Here is a 26776-nt window from a genome sequence, read left to right as displayed (position 1 = left end):
GTGCCACATGTCCCACTACCCGGCCACCCTCTGCAGGTCCCTCAAGGGATCCTCCGCTGCTATGTAAGGGATTGGAGGGGAGAGGAGAAAGCAGGGCCCAACAAGGCAAGGGGAGACATGGTCCAGCAAAGTAGCACTCTTTTAATCTCCAGCCTCCTGAGTTGTCCCCGTCCACTGCCACGACCATCTCCTCTAGTCCCACTAAAGGTTCCCATTGTGCCATAGCACAGTTGCAACAGGCACAGACAAACTGGGGAAGTTGCTTCCTGCATCTTTCTCTCACGACTTCTCCCAGTGCCTGCTGTGGGTCTGGTTTTGAGCCTTTCCTCCCACCAGGCGTTTGCCCAAACCTGTGCTCTACCAGTTGAAGAGCCAGGCCAGGTCTCTCCCAACTTTCTTAAGGAGAAAGCATATGAAGACACACGTTCCCATCTCCTGAGGACATGACATGATCTGCTCCAGTTCCTGGCTGTCCGACAGGCAGGATGACACTCTGCTGAGGTCCAGAGAACAGTTTCCTGCCCCAAGGGCTGGGTGTGGAAAGGAACTGGCTTGAGCTGCAGGCATGTCCACACTGCCCTTGGGGTGAGGAGACCCCACAACCCTTCTCAGCCCCAAGCTATGCCTGCTCAGCTCCTGTTTCCCTCCAAGATAAATCTGTTGCGGCTCATCCTACTCTATAGCTGAAGTAGAATGTGAGGAGGTAAAGGACAGGTTGATCCAGCCTCTCTGGTTACTGCAACCAGGGAAAGCTGTTTACCCATTCTACTGCCTGGAAAGAGCATCTCTCTTCCTCTGCTTGAGGGCACCAGGGAAGATTTGCTGAGTCGGGTTTGCAGAACTGAGACTTCTGAAGCATCACCATGAAACTCCACCATCAGGTTTGTCACTGTCAAGCACTTGCATACAATAATGATCTCGTGTGTTGGCCCTCTCTAGAATCTGGGAATGCCAACACATTGAGAGCTGGAAAACAAGCTGGCTCCTCCCACAACAACTTGGACAGGAGATGAGAAACACCAAATCCTGCCTCTCCTCAATAGAGCAATTCAATACATGTTTTAAATCAGTTCAGAAACTGATGTTAAAACTGCAAACCAACCCCGCTGGCATTAGCACAGCTTAAGGGCCCCCCCATGCCCTCAGGCCAGGCACCCTGTAAGGGGGTCAGATGGAAGGACGGGGCTGGAAACACCAAAGCCTTCAGCAGCATCTGCAGAATTGACGTCAGTGAGGGCTCCGTGGTGTGGCAGCACCAGAGCTGATCCTCAGCCCAGACACTGACAGCTAACAAAGCTCCTGCACCAGCCACAGCCTGAATGGAAGAAAAGAGCTTCTTTTAGCTCAGCACATCCTCAGGAAGAGCTATCCACACAGACTGAGAGGAGACAAGCATGAGGGTCCACACATGGAGAGACCCCAGCTTCTAGCCAGGTGTCAGTTACTGACCAGCCATGGAACAGAGAGAAACCACTACCTTGGGTACCCGCTGCTTGAACCCAATGTACCAGAGCTGACCCAAACCCTTGCACCTCCTTTGCATCACCATTCAAACCTGACAGCATGAAGAACTGAAACCAAAGACTAACTGACCCCAAAATACTCAGACAAGAGGGGCTGGAAGAGCCAACTGGCCCTCCTCAAGCAGTCCATGCCTTCAGCTCTCACTCCTTCTGGCTATCCCATAGGCTGGAGACTGCAGATTTTCAGACGTGTAGATATCTATTGGTTTCAGTGAATTATACAAATGGATTGACCTGCTATTGATGCCAATAGAACTTTATTGGAATATGGAATGTAAACAGATGTTTCAAATAGAAACATTGCAACCTTATAAAAAAATCAACTCTTTCAACAATGCCGCAGAAGGAAATTCTGTGTTTAGGTGCTGGTGGGAAAACACTATCTCCAGCTTCTAGGTTTGAGTGTCACCAGAACCACTTGATGAAGTCACACACAGAACAAGTAGAGGAGGCAACTGTGAACTGTGGGGCTAATAAAGCCATCGAGGGATCTGATGAAAGAACCCACAAGATGAACCCCCCACCCCCCGCAGAGAATCCTCCCAGAATTCAACAAATGGCTGGCTTGGTTGAAACAGGAGGTGGGATCCCAAGTTCTGGATCAGTAGCTGCACAAGCCCCTCCCCAACAGGCCACACTCCTGCTTGCTGATCCTTCCCCCACCCTGCACTCTCCTCTCCTGGCCTCATCCTGCGGTGCTGGACTGAACTGCTCCAGAGCTGTGCTCTGGCACAAGTCTGCATCTGGCACGAATTCTCATGGGAGCCACGTCATGAGGTACGTGGTTGCACACCTAGCACAGAGAAATCTTACAACACTGACTTTCCTGAGCTTGGTGGGAAAGTCTGGACAGTCCCTCCCCTATCCTGCCTCAAGAGCAGCCCTCATGTTCACAAGTTTCCAAAGCAGGTCTATTGCATTTCTTCTCAGAGAGAGCCTTTGTCAAACATACCTGGAGGGGGGAATCTCACCTCCCCCTAGCAACTCAGATCAGCCTTTGTTTTAATGCTCCAAACCAATCCTGAGATGCTGCTGGGTTTGTAGGGCTGGTTTTTGTTGAAACTCCCCCCAGCTGCCCCGGTATTCACAAGTGAAACTGGAATTCAAGGACCAAATTCAAGCCCAGAGTGAGCAGTAGGACTTGGACCTCCAAACAAGAGTTGCACCTGCTGACCCCAAGCCTGAATTTGGTTCATCCAGTCTACAAGTCAGAAAGGCATGCTGAGAAAGAGGCATGCTAAGGGCTGATGGTGGAACGATCAATTTGTCCACACCAGCACAGTGGGGAAGGCTGGACTGAGAGGGAGGAGAAGGATCCATAGACATGTGAATCAGAATCAGTTGTGTTGAGCCCTGGGGATATCACTACATGTTTAGCTCTTGCAAGACCATCTGCCCAGGGCTTTGGTACCACAAGATTAGAGTTACATTAGCCACAACCACCAGAGAGGAACTGAGGTTTACGACCCCACCCCCCCCCCCACAAGGTTAGATTTCTGCCAAGTATAAGGGGGAGGGGAAGGAGGGAGGGTCCTTGGTTCTTTTCCCTTCACCGTGTGACCAAAAGTTTTGCTTTTATTTGTAAACATCTTGAATTACCCGTCGTTTTCCAGACTTCATCGTGCTGTTGTCAGGCCACTGGAGAGCACAGCATTTTCAGAGCTGGGCTGGGACTGCTCCTTCACCACTGGATCTGCAGATCAGGACCAGGCAGGAAGGGGAAACAGCATTTAATAAAGCGGAAGCTCCACCCTGGCAAACCCTTCCAGAGAAACTGCCCTCAAAACCCACAGAGCTGCCAAGGCTTTCACAGAGCAAGGAGCTAGAATCTGCCCCACAGAGATGGAGACGAGTCTCCATCTCAGCTTCCCCACACTCACAGAAATAGGGGTGCTCCATTGCCTCCTTGGCAGTCAGCCTCTGCTGATGGTCATATCTCAGGAGCTTGTCCAAGAGGTCTAGAACTTCAGGACTGACCAGGTGTCTGTTCTCACTGTGGATAAAGTTCTCCCAGCGCTTCCGGGAATGCCTGCAAAGGGACCAGCAGTCATTGCTCAGCTCCAACCAGCACAGCCCTGCCACCACTGTCCACCTACGAGAAGACTCTGCTACAGCTCTTCCCTGCACAAGCAAGCACGTGCCAAAGGGAGAGAACCCGCTTCTCTAGGTACATTATCGTGTGGATGTCCTACATCTGGGGAAGGCCCGGTATTGCAAGTTCTGTCCTGTCTACAGGGCCCAAACAACAGCATGCAGCAGGCACGGTGACACCACTGGGACCAGAAGTGCTCTGCCTGCCAGCCAGCTGGTTGGGAGCTGTCCTTGCTATGCTATACCCACCTCTTGTCCTCTTCAGAAACTTCAGCTGGGAGATGTTTAGCCCCTCAGCCTGCACTCAACCCCAGCATCCACATCTCCACTTCTAGGATGACAATGAGCAGGATAAGGGAGCAACAGAGAATGGCTTGTGGATCATGGGAGAGGCAAAAGCAAAAAATCCACATTTCAGTGACCTTCTAAGATGACATAAGCAGCCAGACAGGCCTGCAGGCAGCACTGTGACCCTGAAGATCAAAACAGGCCTTTGCTGAGAGTCCTCCAAGGGGATAGACATCAGTTTATTTCTCTCTGTGTTACATAGGAAAAAAACAGCATTTCACTTCTCTACTTACTGGCCCAGGATATCATTGAAGTGTGGGTCCAGTTCTATGTGGTACTTCTTGAGATACCCATACAGCTCCTCTGTGCCCAGGACCTTTGCAATGCGAACCAGCTGGAATAAAAGATAGGGTGAGAGGGAGCAGCACAGGCCACCACTCTTTTGCAGAGGCAGAGCCACCCAAATCTAAGGAGCTCTGCCTCTGGAAACATCCCAGATGGAAGGAATATCTCCCTTGAATCTTGTTCTTACAACATGTGCAGAAAACAAGTCTCCTGCAGAAGCCAGTGAAGCATAATCCCACATGGCTTAACTAAGCACGTAGCAGCATCCTCCCAGCCTGGTGGTCTGATCCCCAGAACCTCCCCACTGTACACACAGAAATGAGGTGCTGACAAACATCTCATGGAACAAGCCAGGTAGCAAAGTCCTTACTTGGTCATAATTGTCCTGGCCGTGGAAGAAAGGCTCCTTTCGGAAGATCATGCTTGCCAGCATACAACCTAAACTCCACATGTCTAAGCTGTAGTCGTACATCTGAGCAGAAAAAAAGAAGCTGTGAGAAGACGCATGCTCACAGCCCAGTTCTCCAGCTGCACAAGCAACTTCAGCCTTTTCATTTCACAGCCAGCCTCTTTCCCACCCAGGCAATGCCCTGGCAGGCACAACCAGATACCCCAAAGGTGGTCAAAGGGCAGCCACAAGTGGTATCACTGGCTAGAAAGGAGGAGGCAGATTCTTACTTGGTAGTCCACAAGCAGTTCTGGTCCTTTGAAGTACCTAGAGGCCACGCGGACATTGTATTCCTGAGCTGGGTGGTAGAATTCAGCCAAACCCCAGTCTATGAGCCGCAGCTGAACATGCAATAAAGAGACACAGAGTCAGGAGTCCCACGATGAGCCAGTTAGTTGAAGCTGCACTGGCCAACCCTCTCAATGCTGTGATGCTTGCGTGGAGCCCGGGATGCAGGCAGGTGCTCTGAGGACAGGAAATCTCTCAGCAGAGCTCTGATCAGGCTCTCCCCTGTCTCAACAGCTGCTGGGGCAAAGCCAAGGTTTGAGAACTTCTCTGCCAGAGTCCAAGCACACTGGTACTGCTGGGCATCTAGGTCCTCACCAGCACCACCATCCACAGTGGACAGGGAACAGGCAAAAGCCAGATGTCTTACCCTGCTGTTTAGAGGGGCTGCCCCAAAGGCAGTGTTGATCCTAACGAGGGGCTGAAAGCAAGAAGCAAGGTAGGAGGGGGGCCCACCAAGTTAGACCATACCCTTCAAATTACTGCAGGACAGGTCTAGTAAGAGATGCACCCCTCATAAACCTCAACTTGCTTGTACAGCTGCCACTGTACTACAAGAGAAGCTTATGTCCCCTAGGGAAAAACTTTCACACTGATTTCAGACAAGGCCACCTTCCTTCTTCCCAGGGTCTCTGCTGCCTCCCCAGGTGGAGACAGATGGCCCAGACCAGCTCCTCTCAGCAAAGAGAGGAGTTTGTGTGTGTGTGCTTGGCTGGGGTGACAAACAACCTCCAAGCCATGGACTCCCACTGTGGTGCTCCCTGTGGGACTTTGTCAATCTCCTTCTGCAAACAGTGGAGGGGAGGTGGTAAAGAAACATTACAGGGGTAAGTCCAGCTGCCCAGGCTACAGGTACAGACATGGCAGAGTTTCCATTTTCCCTGGAAAAGCCCTGTTTGTGAGCCCTGGTGCCACAGTACCTTTTTCTGTTGGTGGTCTATCATGACGTTGTGGGGTTTGACGTCCCTGTGCATGATCCCCATGCTGTGACAGTAATCCAGGGCCTGGCAGACACAAGCACATACACCAGACAAGTCTGTAACCACGGGCACAGCACTAGAACAGTCAGTTCTCAGCCAAAGAACAAGAAACTGGCATCTTCATCTCTTATGCTGTACGTGAGGAACTGACAAGCTGGCAACAAGACTATTGATCTTGTGACTACTGCAGTCCCAGCTCCTGGAACTGTGTTCCCTGCACAGTCCTTGAAGAAAATGATGCAGAGAGGCATCCCAGTGCTTCAGCCTGGGAGCCCTGTGCTTCCTAGGTCCTGCTCTATTCCACAGAAAGAGATCAGTCTTACATTCATAGACTTTTATGGCCTTCAAGTGGTGCTTTCCATCTGTCCCACAAAACACACTTAAGCTAAAAAGTCAGCTCTGCCCTGCTCCTTTAAGCCAAACTTTGCTTACAAAAGGCAAGCAACAGCACATGAGGGCAAACAAAGCTGCCCAAAGCTTGAAGGCAGGAGCACACATGAGCCCTCTGGCTCCATGACCTTGCACCATTCACCTCCCTGCAGCTGTTAATATTGAGCAAAGGGGTGAGAATGTTGTTTTCCCATCTCCAAGGGGCAGGGACACCCATCCATCAACATCTATCAGATGCTCTGAGATCTCAGCAGCACAGAAGGAGGGTACAGCCTGCAGTCATTCAATATCCAAGTCATCAGTGCCAGGGATGTAACAATGTCCTTGGGCCCCAACTGCAGTGGGAAGCAGAGAAGGCAGCAGCTTCCATCACAGCAAGGCCTCAGGGATATCCCTGCACTGACACGTGGCCTCACAGCCAATAGGAATTACAGCAAATGGCTATCCTGGGATCTCCAATACAGGAAATCTGTAACAGGCTCGACAAACTGCTTCTGGATAAGCTGTTCTAGTGTCTTGCTTGTCTCAGGACTAGATCCTCTAAGCCTCATGACCCTTCCCACCCTAATCAGGGGAGATTAGAGTGGGACCTCAGTGGGAAGGTCTTTCCCTTGCAGAGAAGTGCAGCAAGCTTAGGCGTGCAGAGAAGAAAGCCTTCCTCAAGGCCACTTAGTCTACTGCAGAAAATCTGCAGTCACCAAGCCCTGACGCACAAAAGGCTTTCCTTAGCCTGTCCTACATATTTCCAGAGGTAGGAGGCCTGCAAAGGGCCAGCGCAAAGTCCCAACGCCCTGCTGGAACTTGACACAGCCCAGCTGCTGCTCCATCAGGTCAGCACAGAACAGCCCTGGGATCAGGTGAAAACTGTAAGCTCTCCCTGTGTCCTGCTGCCTCCCAGGGCCTGTGGCTGAAGATCCCAGAGGGGCACTGCAGCAAATCTCAGGCCTGCCATGAGGCTCTGTGAGCAGTTCCATGGAGAGGTGCAAACCAGGCTAGTCAAGAGGAAGTATTTAGGGCAGTCCTTGCCCTTTGTCAGAGGGGCAGGGAAAACTTTGGATAGGAGGTCTCAAAGGAAAATACCAGTGTTATATCAACACATAACAGCCAGCATAACCAGAAGCTTTGTTCCCCAAAACCACATTCATGGGGTTCTGTGACCACAACACAGAACTGTCTTGAAGTGCCCTAGATCCCTCATGCAGAAACACAGGAGTCTAAAGACCAAGTGGGCAGAAGTTACTTTCTATTTGAATACTGCAGCAGAAGCAAGTCTGGACCTGGCAATCCCTTCATTCTGCTCTCCCCAGAATGTTCAGGGGTCCTCAGTTCTCCAGGCCTGCAAACACCTCACAATGGTTGCACTGGGTCTGGCTGGAAGTGAGCTGATTTTCTTCACAGCAGCCCAGCAGTGCTAGAGACACAGGGTCCAAGCACAGCCCTAGCTGGTATCTAATAATCACAAATGCTTCAAAGGAGAAGAAGAGACCCCAGAGAACCAGACATTTTTGGAAGTGGTCAAAGGTTCCCAGTTTGGCTGTAATACCTCACAGCAATAAACCACATAAACCTATCTTTTCCCAAACCTTCCCAGGTTATGAGACATGGATTCTGCATTGAACATGAAAGGTAAATGCTTAGTAGCAGTGTCCCATGAGCCCTGCTACTGCCTCTCTCATTCCTGGTGCCCCTATCCAGATTGCCACATACAATGCTACTCACCTTCAGCAGCTCATACATATAAAACCGAATATCATAGTCTGTCAGGATCTGGTACAGTTGCTGAAACAGATTTGGGGAGGGAGGAGAAAAAAAAAAGAAAAGAAACAAAAGTGAATACTTGAGATTAATAAATACAAGAGATTTAGGTTAGTTTTATGTCCTGCACTCCACCTGCCTCCAATCACTGACCCCATTCCAGATTCCTTGTGAGTGCTGCAGCTCCCAAGGGCTTGTCCTCATCTCAGACCTGCCAGGGCTACACACTAGGGAGTCTAAACAGGATGTGAGACCTCCAATTAAATACTATCAGGATCATTCAGCCCTGCCATGACTTCTTTTCAGCAGGAGACAGGTGGGCTGCCTGTTGAAGGAGGAAAGAGCAAGCCCTTCAGAGCTCGCTGGCTTGGCACAGATGATCTTAACTCTCAGTTCACATGCAAAGTTACCACAATGACTAGACAACATCAGTAACTCCATTCAGAGGAGGCAGGCTGGGAATACATGGGCAAGATTTCCAACTGCCGAAGGTGGAGCAGGGAGAGGAAAACATTAACCTAAAGGAGCATGGGATGGGGAAGCACAAAGGGTAGAGGCAGCCTCAGGGGCTCCCCTCTATCCAAGGATAAAAGCTAATGCAACTCAACAGCACAGAAATGCTTGTGGGGCCAAGAAGAGCTCAGCCTGGGGTCTCAAGGAAGAGCTTGCTGGCAGCACATGTTTGCCATCCTCCTCTGCTGTGTCCTTCTGCAGCTAATCCTGCACTTTAACTTGCATCATGTCACCAGTACTGTCACTGGAGACCCCATCACCCTGATGCTCCCATGCCAAGTCATAACTGGCTCCAGGTTTGCCATCTTCTCTGTCACTGGCAGCAGTGCCAGCCTGACCCCTGGACTTTGCTCTCACTAAGGCAGGGCAAGGTGAGATGCCAGCATATGGCAAGAAAGGACAGTCACAGGGCTGCAGCAGGACCAGACCTCTTTGCCCTTCTTAGCAGACATGGATCATCCCACAGCTCAGTCAAATCACTGACTGCAGTGGAGCCAGCTGCCATCATGGCACCATTTGGCAGCTTCAGGGAAAATCCCAGAGCAAGGGACTGACATTTACATTCCAAGAAAGCAGCTCTGGCCCTGGATCCCCTCCAGGTCCATGCTGAGATACTCAGGATCCTGCCTAACTGTCCTGGGTTCAGCAGTAGCAGTCATTTTTCTCCTTCTTAGTAGCTGATGCAATGCTGTGTTTTTGACTTTCAGCCTGGGAACAGCGCTGATAACACTGATGTTTTTAGTTACTGCTCAGTATTGTTTACTCTGATCAAGGACTTTCTGAGCCTCATGCTCTGCCAGGGAGGAGGGGAAGCCAGGAGGAAGCAGAGACAGGACACTTGACCCAAACTAGCCAGAGGGGTGTTCCATACTAGAGCATGTCATGCCCAGTGCATAAACTGGGGGGATTTATCTGGAAGAGCGAGATCACTAATTGGGCCAGGCTGGGTATCGATTGGTGGGTGGTGAGTGGTTGTATTCTCTTCCCTTGTTATTTCCCTTATCATTACTACTATTGGTGTAGCAACAGTGGTTTGTGTTATACCTTAGTTACTGGACTGCTCTTATGTCAACCCATGGGAGTTACATTCTTTCAATTCTCTTCCCCATCCCTCTGTGAGTGGGGGGAGGAAGAAGGGTGGGGAGCAAGCGAGTAGCTGTGTGTTTCTGGGTTATCAGTTGGGCTTAAACCATGACACTAACTTAGAGCAAGCTCCAAACAGCCCTACCACTCCCAGTGTTGCTCTGGGAAATCATCTGACAATATACAAGCGTCACTTACACGCATAGAGCTTTCCCAGCCTCCAGGCCATGAGCTGCACTGTGAGTTGGGATGATCCTAATGTTTCCGAGCAACCCACTGAAACAAGTGAGCAGGGAGCAAAAAAGACATAGCCACAAGCTATAGCAGGGATAGATTTCCTGACCTGGTTGTGCATGCATGACCCAGGACCAGCAGAGGACAACTGAACCCTTTCAGGACTTTGTTTAAATGGCTTGCTCAGGTAACACACACTATGGAGAGACAGATGCTTAAAACATGTTCAACTTCATCTGGCAACACCAATGCACCTAAGGAAGGAGTAAGGCTGAAGAGGCAGTGGCAGAGCAAGGCCAGATGCCATTTTCCCCGTTCCCTGGCTCCTCTGCCCCTTGCTGCCTGTAAACAGTGAGGGATGGAAGGGAGCTCATCAATGTCTTTCTTCCCAGGCCCATGATGCTGTCACTTCTCCAACTCACACCCTTCAGCAGCGGCAGCTTTTGGACAATCAACTTTAAACAGGCCTTCCTGGAAGAGCTGCCTGTGAAACCCACCACCTCTGAGCTGTGCGCTGTGCAGGCACCATGATTAGCAGCAGTCAGGCTCTGCGTGCTGCAGGGAACGGTCCAGAATGCACAAGGCTCTGAAGGACAGAGCCAAGGTTTTTGCTGCAAGTAGGTCCCACACAGCAGCTGCCCCAAGGCTTTTACAGTGAGCTCCAAATCCCCTTTGCCAAGCCCAGCAGGACAGAGCAGATGCCTCCTTTACTCCAACAGGCTGAACATCCTGAAACAACCTTTAATCACTCACTTTTTTGCCCATCTCCTTCAGCTGCAAACCTGCTAGCATGTTTTAAGACTAAAACAGCAAACCCAACCCAAAACTGCTCCTGAAGACTTGGTTCTGCTCCCATCTTTCCCAAGGGAGTTGCCTCTTTGGGACAATGGAAGATGCAGTACCATCTATGCTCATAGACTATGCAAAACATGAGAGCTGCTGGTGGTTGAAGAACAGAGATCTCATTGCTAGTTTGAAACCAATTAGCAAAAGACATTTAATTTCACTGATGGTTACTCAATTGACTGCACGGTCCTGCAGTGCAGCTCTCATTTAAAGCAGATGACTGTGGGATAGCTTGAGTGCTACCAGATGACAAGTAACAGAGCAGGTCTGAAGAGAAGCATTAGCCCTGCACACAAGCTGCCGTCCTCATGCTGCAGCATACACATTTAGTGTAGCTCCAGCTCTTATTCCCTGCAAGTGCAGAGCTATCACTTTCAGATAGGACCCAACCAGGCAACTTAAGAAAATGTAATCAGCTCTGAGGAGGTATCTCATAAGTCTGCTGTTTATACTGCCATTTAAAAATAGCCAAACCATGTGTAATACAAGCTGGTGCTTCTGATCCAGAATCATCCACCACCATGGCTTAGGACCCACAGAACTGCAGTGGCTGTCCATGCACAGAGAGCTGAGGAAACCCAGTGGTCGTTTTCCTGAGTGCCCAGACATGAACAATGTCCTGACATCTGAATGGGCAAAGGTGTGAAGTGTCACCACAGAATCATAAAATGGTTTGAGCTGGAAAGGACCTTAAGATCATGCAGTTTCAACCCCCCTTTCATGGGCAGAGATGCCTCATGGGTGACCATGTCACCCAAGGCTCTGTCCAACCTGGCCTTGAACATTGCCAGGGATGGGGTGTTTTACCAGTAAGCAAAAAATAGCAACATTAAAGGAAAGAAACTGCTAGACAGGAGACAACTGAGGAGACATGCAAGCTTGTGACCAACTACTGGCAACAGGACACAGAAAACCACAATCCCGTATAGCAGTCAGCAACCTGCTGTACACAAGCTGCCCTGCAAACCACATCACACACCCTTAAGGGGATCTGCCAGTGAGATGCAGGGTACTCGTCAGTACTGCTGAATCCAGAAGTCAATGCAGACATGGGCAGATTAGCAGCAGCCACCTCAGAACAAAGAGGAGAGGTCCCTGTTGCCAGGAATAGCTGCTGTGGCACTTGAGCAGAAATTGGCTGCTCAGGGAGATCAAGACTGTGGAGCAGAAGGGGCAATGACTGGAGCTGCCTACTTTCCAGATCCTTCATGTATAGAGGTATAGTGTAAGACAAGAACTTCAACACAAGGCCTCTCATCTACTCTGTGTGCTTTCTGCTTGGCAAGGGAACGTCAGAGTACAAGAGACAGCTTGAGAGTCTACAGAAGATGTCCACAGGTACCCATAAGCAGCAGCCACTCTGTAATCTGCCAGTTAGCTGTAGCCCCAAGAACCTACACCAAAGAGGCAGCAGAGTCCATGTGAGTGTAGCTTCAATAACCCACACGTCCCATATACAGCTAGTGAAGCTGAGGATACAAATAAGCTCTGAGCATTAACAGCCACAACGTCTGCCCTGGGGGACATGCCTGCATTCCCAAGACAAGTTATTCCTGCTTTGTACCAATCAGCATCAAAAGCATCAGTACTTTCTGTCTTAGGCTTGCACAACTGTGAATCTGGACTTCCTCGAGGAGCCAGGCTCTCTCCCAGAAACCCAGAAATGATCTGCTGCAAACTCGTAGCACTGTTTCTAATGCAATAGCCAGAGCAGAGCACTGTTACTTCTGCTGAGGCCACACCAGTGGTGCCTTACTGACTGCAACAGTGCCTATGACAGCTCTCAGCATGGCTGCGACAGCTGAACTATCATGGACACCCAGCCCTGCATTTTGCAGTTCAGAGTCCCTGCTGGTCATTAGCCTCACGTTACTACTTACCACTCCAATTTGTGAATGTTTTTCAGTTACTGCTTGATATCTGATGATAATTTCTTCCTCTAAGGACATGACAGAGTGATGTAATCACATTTTGACTAGAAGACACGTAAACACTCCTCAGCAAGGTGTGCTGCTGCCCTAGCAACCTGTTTATATCAAGCCATGTATTCAAAATAAAAATACATACATTTTTAAACAGCAAGTTAAATTATGAACAGTCCCTGGGTTGCCAGAAGCACAGGGGCATGTTCCCAACATACATACTGCACTGGAACAGCCCAGCTGATGTCAGTGACGATCAGGCAAATCAAACCTGCTTTAATTAGCCCTGAAAATCACCATGGAGCACTCTCCTCATGGCTGTTTATTTGATGGAGGCAACATTCATCTCCCTGCCTAAAGCTGTCAGGGCAGATGCTTATGCAGTAAGTCTCTACATGAGATTAAGCAGCACTAAGACTACCACAGTCAGCGTGGCTAAAGCTCTGGCTATGTGCAGGGTCCCACCCATCAGGACCAGCACACTAGCCCAACCCCAGGGAGGAAGCATCAATGTGTGCTGCCTTGCAGCATGTAGGGCTGCAGGTGAGATGGTCCATAGGCCAGCTATGAGCTGCCTTATTTCCACCAACAGCAACCCAGGGTCCTTCCCTGGGTGTTTGGTCTATTTGCTGAAGCTGCGTCCTACAAGGCTTGTACCTACGGAACACTTTGGCAGAGGCAGGAAGCAAAAAGGACTGTCCCATAACATGGAATGAGAGAGATCTCTGAACAGTGGGTGGAACAGGAAGGGAAGACTGCTGGCTTTCTAATCATAGAATCACAGAATAGTTAGGGTTGGAAAGGACCTTAAGATCATCTAGTTCCAACCCCCCTGCCATGGGCAGGGACACCTCACACTAAACCCTATCACCCAAGGCTTCATCCAACCTGGCCTTGAACACTGCCAGGGATGGAGCAACTGGTCAATTAATTCTCCACCACTGACTTAGTGACTTAAAGATTCACATGGTGGAAGCAAAGATAACATTAAAATAGGTGTAGCTGCTAATTAGATATTCTTTTTGTGGTTCAGCTCACTGCTGCCAGCCAGAAGCATTTCAATTACACAGGCAGTGGTAGCTGCACTCAGAGAAAAGGACCCACTTCATTTTGGGAAGGAGTAATACCCCTTGGAACTCTTCAGAAATCAGAAGAGCCATGGGATATGCAGCAGGCTCAGGCAAGCAGAAAAGCTTGTAAGATGTATTCAAGACAGCTTAGTCTGCTGCTACCAAACCCACAAGCACAGGGAGTTGTTCTCTCCAGCCTCTGCACCTACAGTCCCAGGTCTGAAGGATTCGAGCACAAACTGGTGTCACCTGCTGCATCAACTACACTGCTGTAAATAGAGCAGCACAGGGATTAACTTGAGCTGAATATATAGCACAGCAGTAATTACTAAATTGAGAGGGGAGTAAGAATAAGAATATCTAACCTGTTGAATTTACTGCTCCAAGTTGAGAGGAGATTCAGCACAAGCTTTTTACTCCTTCTCATCTAGAGCCTATTTACGGGTTTCTGATTTACAGGGAGAAAGGAAGGTAAAACTGACACAGGTGAAAACTCCAAACTCCCCCCCACAGTTCCCAAGGAGTAACCAGCAGGTCAAGATCACAGCACTCAAGAAAAATGGGAAGCCTCCCCTCTCCACATGCAGGCAGACTCACCTTGAAATCAGTGTTATTGATGTACTCAAACACCAGAGCAGGGGTCTTTGACTGCAAGAGAGAGAGTCATGGTTTAAACACCCTCTTAACCTTCCTTTGCTCCAAGACACCCAAGGAAGCTTTTGTTTCCTGCCCAACCCTTACTGCAGAGAGTAGGATGGAAGCAGGACAGTGAGAAAAACACAGCCCTGCTCCCGCAGCAGGCAGAAATCCACTAGATACCCCACATCAACCACAAACATGGCCAGTGCTGCTCTTCCTCCTGACCCAGAGCAGAGACAGCACCAGGCAAGGCAAAGTGTGTTGCAGGCCACCACAAAAGGTTGGTCAGCCAGGACTGCCAGCAATACAGCAGTGTCATTTCCTCTGCATGGCTGCCAGCAGGCTGGAGTCACAGACCTCAGCCAGCTGCTACTCAGATTAACTTCCCAGGAACAGGGTAATTGTGGCAATGCAGACAAAGGATATGACTCTAGTCACTGGGCAGGACAGCAATCAGAAGGATGGAAAGTGCTTAATACCCAATAGCCCAAGGATACTCTTACGTTCCAGATGCCAGACAGAAGCCAGAAGGCCACAGGCTCTGCTTTCTTACAGAACATTTGTAGGGCTACAAAACTTCTCACCTCACGGAAAACTCACAGAAGGGGTTTAAAGGAGTCTGGAACATGAAGAGGAATTATGAACCCACCCAAACCAGCCCACCTCAGGAGACCCTGATGAGCTGGTCACCACTCATCCCTGGCTGCACAAAGGCACAGGCAGCACCTAACCTGAGCTGAGAGCAAGAGCTAAGGGGCAGCTCCTCATGCCTGAAGCTGATGGGAAGGCAACACACGGGCACCTACCACTGGGTCCTTGACAGTGTCAACCAAATTAATGATGTTGGTGCCACCACGTAGATTCTCCAGAATCTTAACCTCACGTTTTATCTTCTTTTTCTTCACTGGCTTAAATAGACAAAGGAAATTAGAAGTGAGAATTTCTTCAGAAATGAACATAAATTTCTGCCACTGTTTTTGACTGGATCATATCACCTCCCCTCCTCTCTCTGCTCCCACTCTCATATTTAGCACAAATTGGACTTCCATCATCAATGAAAGCTTTCCACTTATCAAGGGAAAATCAAACCACTGCAGACAAATGTACCTGTGACTTCAATAACTGTGGTTAAAAGTATCCTAGACTCCTTTGTGGAAATCACAGTACATTCATTCTGTGTTATTCATCTAGAATAACAGGACAAGCACAGTGGACCTCGTATCTCATCTTTTGTTTACCAGCACAAACCAGTTTTTCACTCTTTAATCCCAAACCATTTTCCAATAATTTCTTTAAACCCAATCTTTTTCTCCAAGACCTCTAGTAAGTTCAGACACTGCTATACGTATGTGCAACCATTCCAAGAGCATACACCCAACTGCTTAGCATGCCATAACATCCATACACCAGGATTAGTTTTAAAACCTACAGACATTTGAAACAGTTTTGACTCCTCAAATCTGCACAGACCCATAACTCCCTTTACAAAGTTAACTTTTTTCTGATCATCACCCTGCAGAGTGACAAAGACCAGCTGCTCCCAGGGCAGGGCATCCACTCCCAGTACAGCTCTAGGTCTGTGCCTGCTTGGAAGAAAAACCAGCTTAAAGCGGCTAATGTGAGTCTTAGTTACTGAGTGGTGTGGCCATCACTGGTTGCAAGTCACTGGGTCTAGCAGCCCTTCACTGCAGAGCTGAAACATTCCCTCCTGCACAACTGCTACCACTGCAGATCCATCCTGCAGGGACTGGTAAAGCCAGTGCTCTATCTCTGAGGTTTGCTAATGAAAACCTTCCTCTCCAGACATTTTGTTTTCCAAAATATTCACCATCCAGCATGGAGTCTGTTGTGTGAGGAGGGGAGTAACACGGAAAAACAAAGAGGTATGAGGCACCTTACTGAAGTGATATACATTATCAAATGTGTCTACATGAAGAACAAGGAACCACAAGAGCAAAACAGCTTGTGCTCACGACCTCACCTCTGCTGCAGCCTTCCACTCCAGTAAGGGGGGCAGAGTGCCAATGGGGCAACTCACAGTCCCACCACAGGCATCCAAGGCAAGCCTTGGTTTCAGACCCTTTACAGGAATGAACAAGCAGATGGGAGAAGGAACAGAAGCTTTTTATATAGTGGAAAATATGATGTTTATCTAAGTGATAAAACATGCTGTCTTTCTAGGCTCTTTCAGGTGGCTGAAACCTTCAGATTTGAATCCTGCCCTTCTCCTCTTCCAAGTTAAAAGGCATGAGCTAGACTTTCAAGCCAAAAGATGAGAATCTCAGCCTGAAGCAAAGAGCCAAAAATAACATCGATGCCAACACAGGGAGTGTCAGCACCTCATAAAGCCACTGTGGAAAACAGCAGCAAGGCCACCAGCTGTCAGCCAGAGACGGAGTGACACAGGGCAGGGTGTGCTGGGGAGGGGGTAACCAGCAGCCCAGGGCAGGACCCAGGCATGGCTGGAGTCAGTGGGAAGACAAGCAGACAGAGAAGCAGCCAGAGCAGGGGAAGAGAAACCAGAAGTGAGAGGACAAGGGGAATGGCTTTAACCTGACAGAGGGGAGATTGAGATATCAGGAAGAAGCTCTTCCCTGTGAGGGTGCTGAGGCCCTGGCACAGGTTGCCCAGAGAAGCTGTGGCTGCCCCATCCCTGGCAGTGTTCAAGGCCAGGTTGGATGGGGCTTGGAGCAACCTGGTCTAGTGGAAGGTGTCCCTGCCCGTGGCAGGGGATTGGAACTGAATGAGCTTTAGGTCCCATTACAACCCAAACCATTTTTCAACTCTAGGATTTCTGAACTGAGAGGAAGATGCTTCATTAGGGACTAATTTAATTTATGTCAGCACAGGGACAGACACCACCCTTGCATCGCCCACATGCACTGATCTTACCAGAAGGCCAAGATGAAATTAAATGATGTAATTCAGTTACTCTGCTCACCAGCAAGGCAGACACACACAGAGGCTGTTTTCCAAGGAACTTCAAAGAAGGAAGTAGTCACTGCTGTCCTGAAGGCGCTCACCTAATGGCCTATCAATAGACATGCCTCACAGCCTCTCTGCTGCGACACCTGTACTGGGTTAGGAGCTGAAACTGCCTAGAACAGCCAGGAAGACCCAAAGCCCACTTTGAAATACATTTTCCTTTGTACTTCAGTTATTTCAAGAGCCTTCTGCATCAGATGGCAGGGGAGAAGATCCCCCTGAGAGTTCCCTTTCTCCTTCCATAGCAACCACCACTCTCACTGGGCAGAAGATGCTGTCTTCCAGTCACTTCCCCATGTTTCCACCTTTTTCAGGACAGGAAAACAATGCCCTGCGAGATCTCCTACTAGAAACCTACCCCTACCCACAACACACTTATTAAAAGACCTAAGCAGACAAAATCATCACCTTTTGGAAAAAAAAGGAGAGAAGAAAGTTGGTCTTTTTTCCAATGAAATGCCTGTAGATCATCCCCAACATCACTGAGGGAAAAAACTCCAGCAAATTCTGTCTCAGCAAGAAGACGAGTTCAAAGCTGCTCGTTGTTTGCATGTTTTCCTGCTTAGCTGCAGTAACACAGAGCTCAGGCTCAGTTGTCTGCACAAAAGTACAGTGCCTCCGCAGTGGTGTGAGCACGGGAAGCCCTGCTTGTGGCAGGGGGAAACAGTGCATCCTGACAGAGCTCTCCTCATCTGCAGCCAGTGCTCAGGATGAGGTGTTCTGCCACTTAGCAAAAAGGGATGAGGTGGGGACAAATAATTGCCATGGGCTGAAGCAAAGTCAGCTGAGAGGAAAAGCTATTGCCTGGGAGTTTCCTCAGGGAGCAATGAAGAGGAATGGGGAATTTCCCCAGTTTAGATCTGCAGGAGAAAACACTGTGACTGCTGGCCTCCTCCTGCCCCAGATTTCACCCACCAGCCTACCCAGCTACAAGTCACCTCCTTCCCAAGTGTTGTCCCACCACTGCTTCAGCCATGACTGCAGACACTGTCTACTACCCAAAACCCAAAAACTGGGGCTCAATTTTTGTCTGGCAACTGATTCCAAGCCCAAGCTCTTCCATCTGGCAAGTCAAACATGATGCCAGCACATGGCCAGTACTGCACTGGAGCTAACTGTTCACAACCAGAGAAACTCTGGTAACTCCCCTCCTGTCCCCAGATGCCAGCACTGCTGAAGCCACAGGCGATCAGCAGCATAACCTCCAAGTGCCGGGATTAAGCCTGTGGTGCTACAACTGTCTCCCAGTCACCTGATCTGTCTCTCCAAGGATGTTGACTCCAAACACACATGGATTAAATGTGAACTGAAGCTATAATGGCCTCCAACCACCTGCCTCTCCCAGCAGGGATAACTTCCAGAACATCAGCCCTTGCAGCCAGGGTATTTTTAACAGTACTCATTTAAGGCTATTTTATTAAACCAGGCTATGAACAGCAGCATTTCAGGTTGTGTTTCATACACAGTTCAGTCCCCCTGCCCCGGGAGGAGGATTTCCAGCACAGAAATGAAGCAGGCACCTAGACAAAATAAATTCCTCCCAAGTTTGATCTATTTGCAAAGCAACATTTTATACCGGTGCAGGCTCCAACTCCATCTGTTCCCATGGCAGAGGCATTTCAAAGCTTTCCTCCATGCTGGGATTCTCTAGTGACCAGTATGAGTCAAACCCTCACTGCAGCCCTTACTTCCAAGACAGGCTCCAGCAGCGTCCCTCTGCTTCATGCAAACACCTATTTCCATGGAATGTGTAGAAACTTGACAGCCTGGAAACTTGTCGCATTTGGTTGAAACTGTCCAACCAGTGCAAAAACTACTGTGGGGGGGAGGAGAAGGAGAAAAACTGACAGACAGCAGGATTGCATAAGGCTTGTTTCCATAGGAAACCAGGCTAAAAGACATGTCTCAGTTTAACCATGTCTACACTGGGAGGGGTTTAATTACTTCAACTGCAGGAGTACCCTCAGAAGAACATCACTGTCTAGCACAAGCCAGTTTCCCAGGAAATTGCTTCCTTCCTCAGACAAACTGGAAGTGAGGTGGCTGTGGATAGTGAAGACAAACATACAGTTCATGGCTGTCCACTGTGCAGAGGGACAAGGTGACCTCCAGCCACAGGAGGATGGTTTCTGCTGGACAGAGCAGCTCTCACTGAGCTGTCCCCTGCCAGCTACCCTTTGCTGCAGGTTTTCTACTGTACCAGCCCAAAGAATCCCATGAGGGCACCTCAATCCACTAGAAAGTCAGGCAGAACAGGCAGTGACAGTGGCCAGTGCTATCCCAGCTGCCTTTGGCCAAAGCTTGGGAGGCACCATGTGATGCCATCCCTCTGCAGAAAATGAGGAATGGAGTAAGTCATTGCTTTGCAGTCAGGTAGTAGATGCAAAAGAAAACACCTCTCTCTGACTCAGAGATCAGATTCCAGGTCATGAGATCATGTAAACTTGTAAGCAGGGAAGGAGTCCAGCTGCAGCAAACACCAACTGGGAGAATTGTTTGCTAAAATAAACCTTTAAATACAAGGCCACAGCCATCACTTCCTGTCTCCAAGTAACAAACAGCTGCCCAGTTAACAGTCTTTTTTTACTTGGTTTCTAAAGCAAAGGAAGTACACTCTTCTGTCAAATGCTTCAATTCCAGCCTTCCCCAGTGTTTCCAACCTTAGAGAGAAAAGTAGTGACCAGGAAGACCTGTGAAATATGAGTAAAATCCAAAGCATAAAAATCATTTTACATTAGCCAAAGGCACAGCTGAGGAGCACACTGTTCCGAAGGAGTCACCAAAGGCACTGGGTTTTGCCCAGCAGGTGCTCTGAAAAAGAACTGGGGTTCACACAGCAGGGAAGAAGGTTTAGCAGCCTAAAGATACAAATCCACCACAAACTAAAGTAATTTATTCCATCACACCATAAATAAAAAGATCTATTTGCTCATCAAACCTGAATAGCTCAGAAACACCACGGTGCTTTCAGTGAATGAGCAAGGAAATCTCAACACACAACATCCAGGAACAGCAAAAGGCTGCAGCACCATCCTTATGACAGGATGTAAACATTTAAAAGCTGGCACTAGAAGATCATTCGTTTCTAGCCAGTATTATCGAAAGGATCACAATAATCAGCCTATAAAGCCTGATGCCAATTGCTCAATAGGAAAATTGGCTTCAGAGCAGCAGTGCTTCTTTTGCCAACCATCATTTGGGAAACCAAATAATTGTAGTCAAAAGATCTACAAAACAAAGAGTCTACTTGTATTAATACTCTGTCAGTTGTTTGCATCTTACAACTTCCATTATGGGAACTCAAACTTGCCTGAGCTGCTCTTGAATTTTAGAAAAGAGGAGGAGGGTGAAACCTACCCTAAAATTACTAAAGCACTTCTGATTTTTATTTAAATTTGGTAAACAACACCAGCAAGTGCTTTGAGGGCAGCATCATTCCTTCCTTCAGAATGCCTTCCCTCCCTCCATAGCACATCCCAAAACAGCTCTCTGGGACTTCAGGGCTGCCCACATTGCATCAAGACTTCCAGAGTCAGCTAAAAGGGTGCACAGGATCAAGCCTCAATTCCCACCACCACTGTTACAAGTGATGAGAATCATTCATGCAGGCTCTGCCCTAGGCCACTTTGAACAGCCACAGCATTGCAACTCATCCTCCTCTTCCTGGAGCTGCAGCTTTGCAGCTCACCAGTCTCTTGGTGGTAGAACACCACCATAGTTAGCAGATGCATCTCCAGGCCTCTGCGAGACACTGAGTACCATCTCAGTTGGTCTCAGCTCCAAACAAGGCTGGACTCCAGCAGCCAGCTGTGCAAAGCCCAGTGTGGACAGCTGGTGTTCAAAATTGAAGAACTGTCTACTATGCTCTCTTGCAAAAGGGCTCATTTCAAGACTGCCAGAGGAGAAAGTGAGACAGAGAGTGTGGGTTCAGTGCATACAAATGCAGGAGGAGCCAGAGATGCACAGCTAGAGCAGGAGCAGGCATCAAACAGCTTTGACAGAAGGAAGGTTACCAATGAAGTCAAAGCTCCAGCCTGAGAGACCAACATCATCCAGTCCTATTTCCCTGTGCAATCCCTCCTGCACACCAGCATGGGAGTCATTTCAACTCCCATCTAGAACATGCTGATGTATGTGGGCTCTAAAGCTTTTACAGATAGAACACAATTTACCAGAGCCACAGGGATACTTCACCCAGATGGTTTTCTACATACTAGAACAACAATTTGAGTTCAGCACTGGAAGGATCTTGCAGCAGTTCCTGGTATGAGCAGCAGCTCTAGAGGGTTCACAGAGCCTAGAAAGATGGAACAGGGGAAAACCAAAGCCAAACAAACCAGAATGCGCTTGTGAAACCACGTACATGGTTGAAAGTTCTAGCTTGTAGACTCAGCACAGAGGGACAAAAGCCACCAAAGGAGAAAGGGGCTATTTCATCATGCTGCAGAACCTCCATTTCACTGATTTCTCTCCTTGTAACTGCATTCTTGCCCTAAGCTCTGTATGGGTGTTCTGCCTATGCAGACAGTAACCATGCAAGTAGGCAAAACAGTCTGTATGTGATGGGTTTAATGCTTTGACACATGTGTGCAGCAGGAAAGCAGGAGGACTACTGCACAGAGCTGACAATATGGATGCTAACATCTCCGCCTTGAGCGGATACTCAAATCCCAGAATCAGGGAATTGTTTAAGTTGGAAAACACCTCTAAGATCATCAAGTCCAATCATTAACACAGCACTGCCAAGGACACCATTAATCCATGTCCCTAAATGGGACTTCTACATGTCTTTCTAAAGATAGTGATACTCAGAACAAGAAGGATGTGAAGGATGCTGAGGTACAGCTGAAACTCACTAACAGCCACAGCTGTAGGTAACTTTAACAGCAGTGTTCTCACCACACAGAATCACCCATAAAAGCTGCAAGCACTGTGGAAAGCTTATTTTTCGCCTTTCAAGTAGCAACTTGGAGCACTGATCACGTCCCCCAGGAAGCCTGTTACTCCAGAATAGAGGATTCACCTCTAAGGCACATGAGAAGACACTCTGGAGCTGCATTAGCAGAAAACCAAAATGAGAAGCTCATCAAAGAGACAGCTCAAAGGTTGCAGACTGACCTCAGCAGTCCACCAAAACTCTACATCTATGTGATTGTATATGAACAAGCAGAGCTGTGCTTTAGATACCTGTTAAAGCACTGAACCAGCTTTAGCAGGGGGCTGGACTAGATGATCTTCAGAGGTCACTTCCAACCACAACCATTCTGTGACTGGTTTTAGATGATACATGGTTCACTGGAAACAAAGATGACTTGAACCTCCTTCGTATATGCTGAGGAACATCAGACCTCATCCTGGGAGGCAAAGCTTAGCATCAAATTTAAGCTAGACACAAAAGTGCATAGAGGACATGTTCACACACTGCCTCTTCCAGGGCTGACCTACCCCTAAGCATGCAGGAAGCATGCCCACAACTGAATCCAGGCCAGCCAGATCAAAAAGCCCACAAGGGCCTCCTATACCAGTCAGGGAATGGGGGAGCACCACTGCTGGCTAATACTGCCTATGAGAGGTAGGAAGGTCTGTACAGTGCAGATTCCTCCACTACTTTCCAAGGTAACTTCAGCCCCACAGCTTTTCTGTCTGAATCTTTGCTTCCCAAACGGGTTGCAAAGGTGTGGAGCTGCTCTCTGCCTTACTTCTCAAGACCAAAGCTTTTTGGAGGACACTTGGCAGTGGGTCTGTGTGGCAAACCAGGGCTCCTGCCCTGCTGCTTTGTACTCACTGTCCTACACAGTACATCCTGATGGGCTGCTGCAGTGGGGTGAGAAACAACCTAAATGCTTGGTTTGCCTTCTTCTAAAAGGACTGCAGAATCTTCATGGGAAAAAAAAGTGACACCAGAAGCATCATATATGCAAAGAAAGGCACTTGGCCCATGAAGTGGTAATTTTAGTGTCATCTGTCTGTTCTTCATTCTGCTCCTTTGCTGACACATCTATAACCACAACTAGCTGCATGACCACATCCTATTTTCCTGCAGAATTAGGCCTGGTCCTGCACTTGGGGTAGCAGAACTCAAAGGCAATGTGGGGTACTGGCCAGGAAAATGGGCAAGCCCAAAAGGCATGAGGCACTGTACTACCAATCAGAGCCATTAGCTCACTGTCCTTGTCCAGTGCTAAAGTATTCATAGGGCTCTCAAACAACCAAGGTAAGTAGCTGGCAGAAGAGGAAGAGTTATCTCCTTCATGCAGCACTAGACTAGGACGTATGCTGTAGCCTCAGCTTTGCTGATGCTAAGGGACTTGCCCAAGGTCACACAGGAAATCTCTGTAGCTCAGTTCTGCATCAAAGAAAGATGATAATATTTCCTGACCACTCTGGAGGATGGTACAAAATGTTCAGGTAGCAGGGGGGAAAAGCAGGGGAAGTACTTGTTACATGCTAACTAAGCTTGGCAATGATAAGATGCTTCAAAGAGCAAGGCTGGCAAGAGACATCAGTCACCTCCCATGAGGCACAGATATTAAAACAGTGACTCTTGCTAAAAATCACTCAACATAAATTGTTCTCTCAAAAAAACTTAAACAGAAAGGAGCAATTGTAGTAGACAGTCACATCCATTGCCCAGAAACAGTCTTCCCCTTTGTCCCTGCTCTGGAGCCACACAAAACCCCAAAGACTTTTGGTTACATTTCCCACCTCAGAGAATCCAGCCTGAATTAGGAAGAGACCCAGCCTCTTTGCTAAGGCTCCACTGTAGTTACATGCACTTACATTCACAATGAAGTTTGAGTCTAGCTGCAGGAAACCAGAGGCACTTTCCACAGATAAGAGCAATGTTACTGCCTCATTTCACGGGCTTTCGTAACGTACACACCACAGTGCTCTGAAACTCACTTTTCACTGACCCACTTTTCACTGAGAAGGAAGTTCACCCGATTTATCTGGACTTTCTGCTTTTCCTTGCTCACTCTCAGGAATGCTGTCTGCATGTTAATGCAAGTGAGGGGAGCCAGAAGAACTGTTGGCAACACCATCCACTTCAGATCTGGGACAATACAGTCCCCTGCTTGCAGGGTATTAAGACAACACATTCAGGCCCCAAGGAGAAGGAGCACCCAGCCACCCTCAGATGACTCTTGCCAGCTGACTCCCAGTCTGACACTGAAGAGCTCCCTAGACGTGACAGAGTTTGGCTGCTGCAGGGAGAGAAGCATTGCTCTATGGGAGGCTCTTTAGGCTGGAAAGATGCAAGGAGGAGATTCCTGACAACTCTACCCTCAGTCTCTTCCCAACCTTGTGATGCCTTTCTACATGGGACAAGATCCAGGATCTCAATAAACCACAGCAATACTGAAGAGGCCACCAGGGGTTCCACAGCAGCACGCAGAACAGCAGTTTCCTCAGCCTAACCACAAGCCATCTTGCCATAAAACCCCGCTCTGCACTCGCTTTGACTACTCTCTCATAGAAGAAATTCCCACCTGCCCCTACTTTAAAGAAACTAACCTTCAAACCACATAAAGCATCCAAAGGAGGAGAAGGCCCCAACAGCATGCCAGAGGAACTCAGCTTAGTGAGGAGATGTAAGCCTCACTACTATGCCCTGATGTCAGGCTCAGCCACAGGGGCTCTTCCAAAAAGTTCACCTGGGCATCACCTTGACCACAGCCAAAGCAATGTGTGCACCTCCTCCCAGAGGCAGGCAGGAGGTCACACCTTAGTTAGGAGTGGTGGCTGCACAGCCCGTGACAAGTTTTCTGGGAAGCCAAGGAAGATCTCAAGAAGACACTGAGTGAGTGGGGTATCAGCAGGGACAGCCAGCCACACTATGTGGTGGATCTAGCAAGTGCCTTCAGGCTACAGACCTGCAGAGTTGTGTCCAGGGTAGCTGCAAAGGCAGGTTAAGCTCAGCACCTCTGGCACACTGTGGATCAACATGTGCTCAAATGGTCAGCACACCCATGGTCAGGCACCAGCTCCCATGTGCTCTTGAGGAACAAGTGACAAGTGTTGCTTGTCCAACAAGTGACAGCCACAAGTGTCAGCCAAGCCAAAACCAAAAGCACCTCCACTCCAACCTTTTATTTCTTTGTCTTTATTAACACCCTTGTCCATCCCCACATCACCAACACAGACTGCTGTTAGTACAGTTACCACAGCTCACTCGGAGCCTGCTGCTTCAACTAAGGCATGCCTTGCAGTGGCCATGCATTCAGCCAATGCAAACTACAACCTGTTAAAGCTGCATGAAGGTCGTCGCAGCCCAATACACCAGAACACAGGTCATTGGCACTGCCAAACTCCACATGGCCTCTTTCAGTCTCCTCAAGCATCCATGGCGGTTTTTGGCCTGTCTGGTGAAGTTCTTTTCAACATCAGATCCTCCAAAGAACTCTACATTGTCTGCTTTTTTGGCTGCTGAGCATCCCACACACTAGTTCTGAAAAGGCCCCATGCCAGCTGTCTAGAGGTTAACAGAAGGAATCCTCACTCCACATTTTGCATTCCTGTTAACACAACAGTCCCTGAGCTGTTTTAAACCAGCACTGCCAGACACAGTTTACCAAACACAGGCAGCACTTGCAATGCTGTTCAAATGTCAGGACTGACAGCTCTCCTCCTCCAGAGGAGCTCTCAGCCCAGAGCTATGCTGGACAGGAGGGGTGCACACAGCATGGCGGATGCCAAACCCACTTCCAAACCCACCATCCCAATGTCCTTAACGTGAAAACACTAAGTTTTGTGTGAAGGAAGAGACCCAGCAGTCCTGTGGCCCTACCAATCCTGCTCCTCTTCCCCTCGATTCCAGCCATCTTTAGCCCCCACACCACCAACGGGACACTCACCTTGAGAATCTTCACGACGACCCTCTCGTTGTTGGTGATGTTGATGGCCTCAAAGACTTCACTGTACTTGCCTCGCCCGAGCTTGCGAACCAGCTGGTAGTCGTCCTGATTGCTGCGGGCACCAAGAGGAGAGAGGACGGTAACTGACGGGACAGCAGGCACGGGCTGGGGGGGGGGGGCTCTCCCGGCTACTCCTCAGCCACCCACAGCCCCCCGGACACACCCCAAAACGGGGGAGGAGGGGATCGGCCACGGAACCCTCTCGGTGGGCTGAGGCCCGCAGGAAGGTGCGGAGCGGGAGGCGAAAGGGATGGGAGAAAAGGGTCCCCGCGGGACGTTTTACCCCCAGCTCGGGACGTGCGCCTCGTAGTCCCAGTACTCGCGGCTCCTCAGGCTGTTCACCTCGGCGTACACCCGCGCCCGGCTGCCGGCGGCCGGGCCGGGCATGGCGGCGCCGGGCGGCGGTCGCAGGAGGAGAAGGAGGGCGCGGGACCGGCGCGGTAGGCCGGCGAGGCGGAGCGCGG

The 26776-nt window shown here is 49.2% G+C and overlaps 1 protein-coding gene across 2 annotated transcripts; it reads right to left on the bottom strand.

The window, feature by feature from the left end:
• Positions 1–1709: 1709 nt before the first annotated feature.
• On the bottom strand, positions 1710–26770 carry CSNK2A2 (casein kinase 2 alpha 2). Of its 2 annotated transcripts, XM_034072794.1 has the most exons (11): positions 26596–26763; positions 26253–26364; positions 15219–15320; positions 14371–14421; positions 8070–8129; positions 5901–5984; positions 4926–5036; positions 4618–4719; positions 4196–4296; positions 3404–3552; positions 1710–3216 (listed from the first exon to the last, which is right to left on the bottom strand). In XM_034072794.1, exons 1-11 carry the CDS (start codon positions 26697–26699, stop codon positions 3140–3142), a joined length of 1053 nt encoding a protein of 350 aa, XP_033928685.1. In that variant the 5' UTR covers positions 26700–26763; the 3' UTR covers positions 1710–3139. The 2 variants fall into 2 exon arrangements, with proteins under 2 accessions (XP_033928685.1, XP_033928687.1); XM_034072796.1 differs by lacking the exons at positions 14371–14421; positions 15219–15320 and having other exon boundaries at positions 26596–26770.
• Positions 26771–26776: the final 6 nt, after the last annotated feature.

Source organism: Melopsittacus undulatus, chromosome Z (genome assembly GCF_012275295.1).
Source record: "Melopsittacus undulatus isolate bMelUnd1 chromosome Z, bMelUnd1.mat.Z, whole genome shotgun sequence".
Classification (NCBI taxonomy): Eukaryota; Metazoa; Chordata; class Aves; order Psittaciformes; family Psittaculidae; genus Melopsittacus; species Melopsittacus undulatus.
Note: the sequence above shows the minus strand (reverse complement) of the source record. Positions and strands in the feature narration are given on the sequence as shown.

What these genes read in the sequence shown, in the direction of transcription:
- CSNK2A2 (XM_034072794.1), bottom strand. Translation starts at nt 26,699, where the DNA reads ATGCCCGGCCCGGCCGCCGGCAGCCGGGCGCGGGTGTACGCCGAGGTG. An exon ending in GCCAGGACAATTATGACCAA is followed by an intron (nt 4,297 to 4,617) that starts GTAAGGACTTTG and finishes CTTTTATTCCAG; the next exon opens with CTGGTTCGCATTGCAAAGGT. An exon ending in TTCAATGATATCCTGGGCCA is followed by an intron (nt 3,553 to 4,195) that starts GTAAGTAGAGAA and finishes GTCCCTTTGCAG; the next exon opens with GCATTCCCGGAAGCGCTGGG.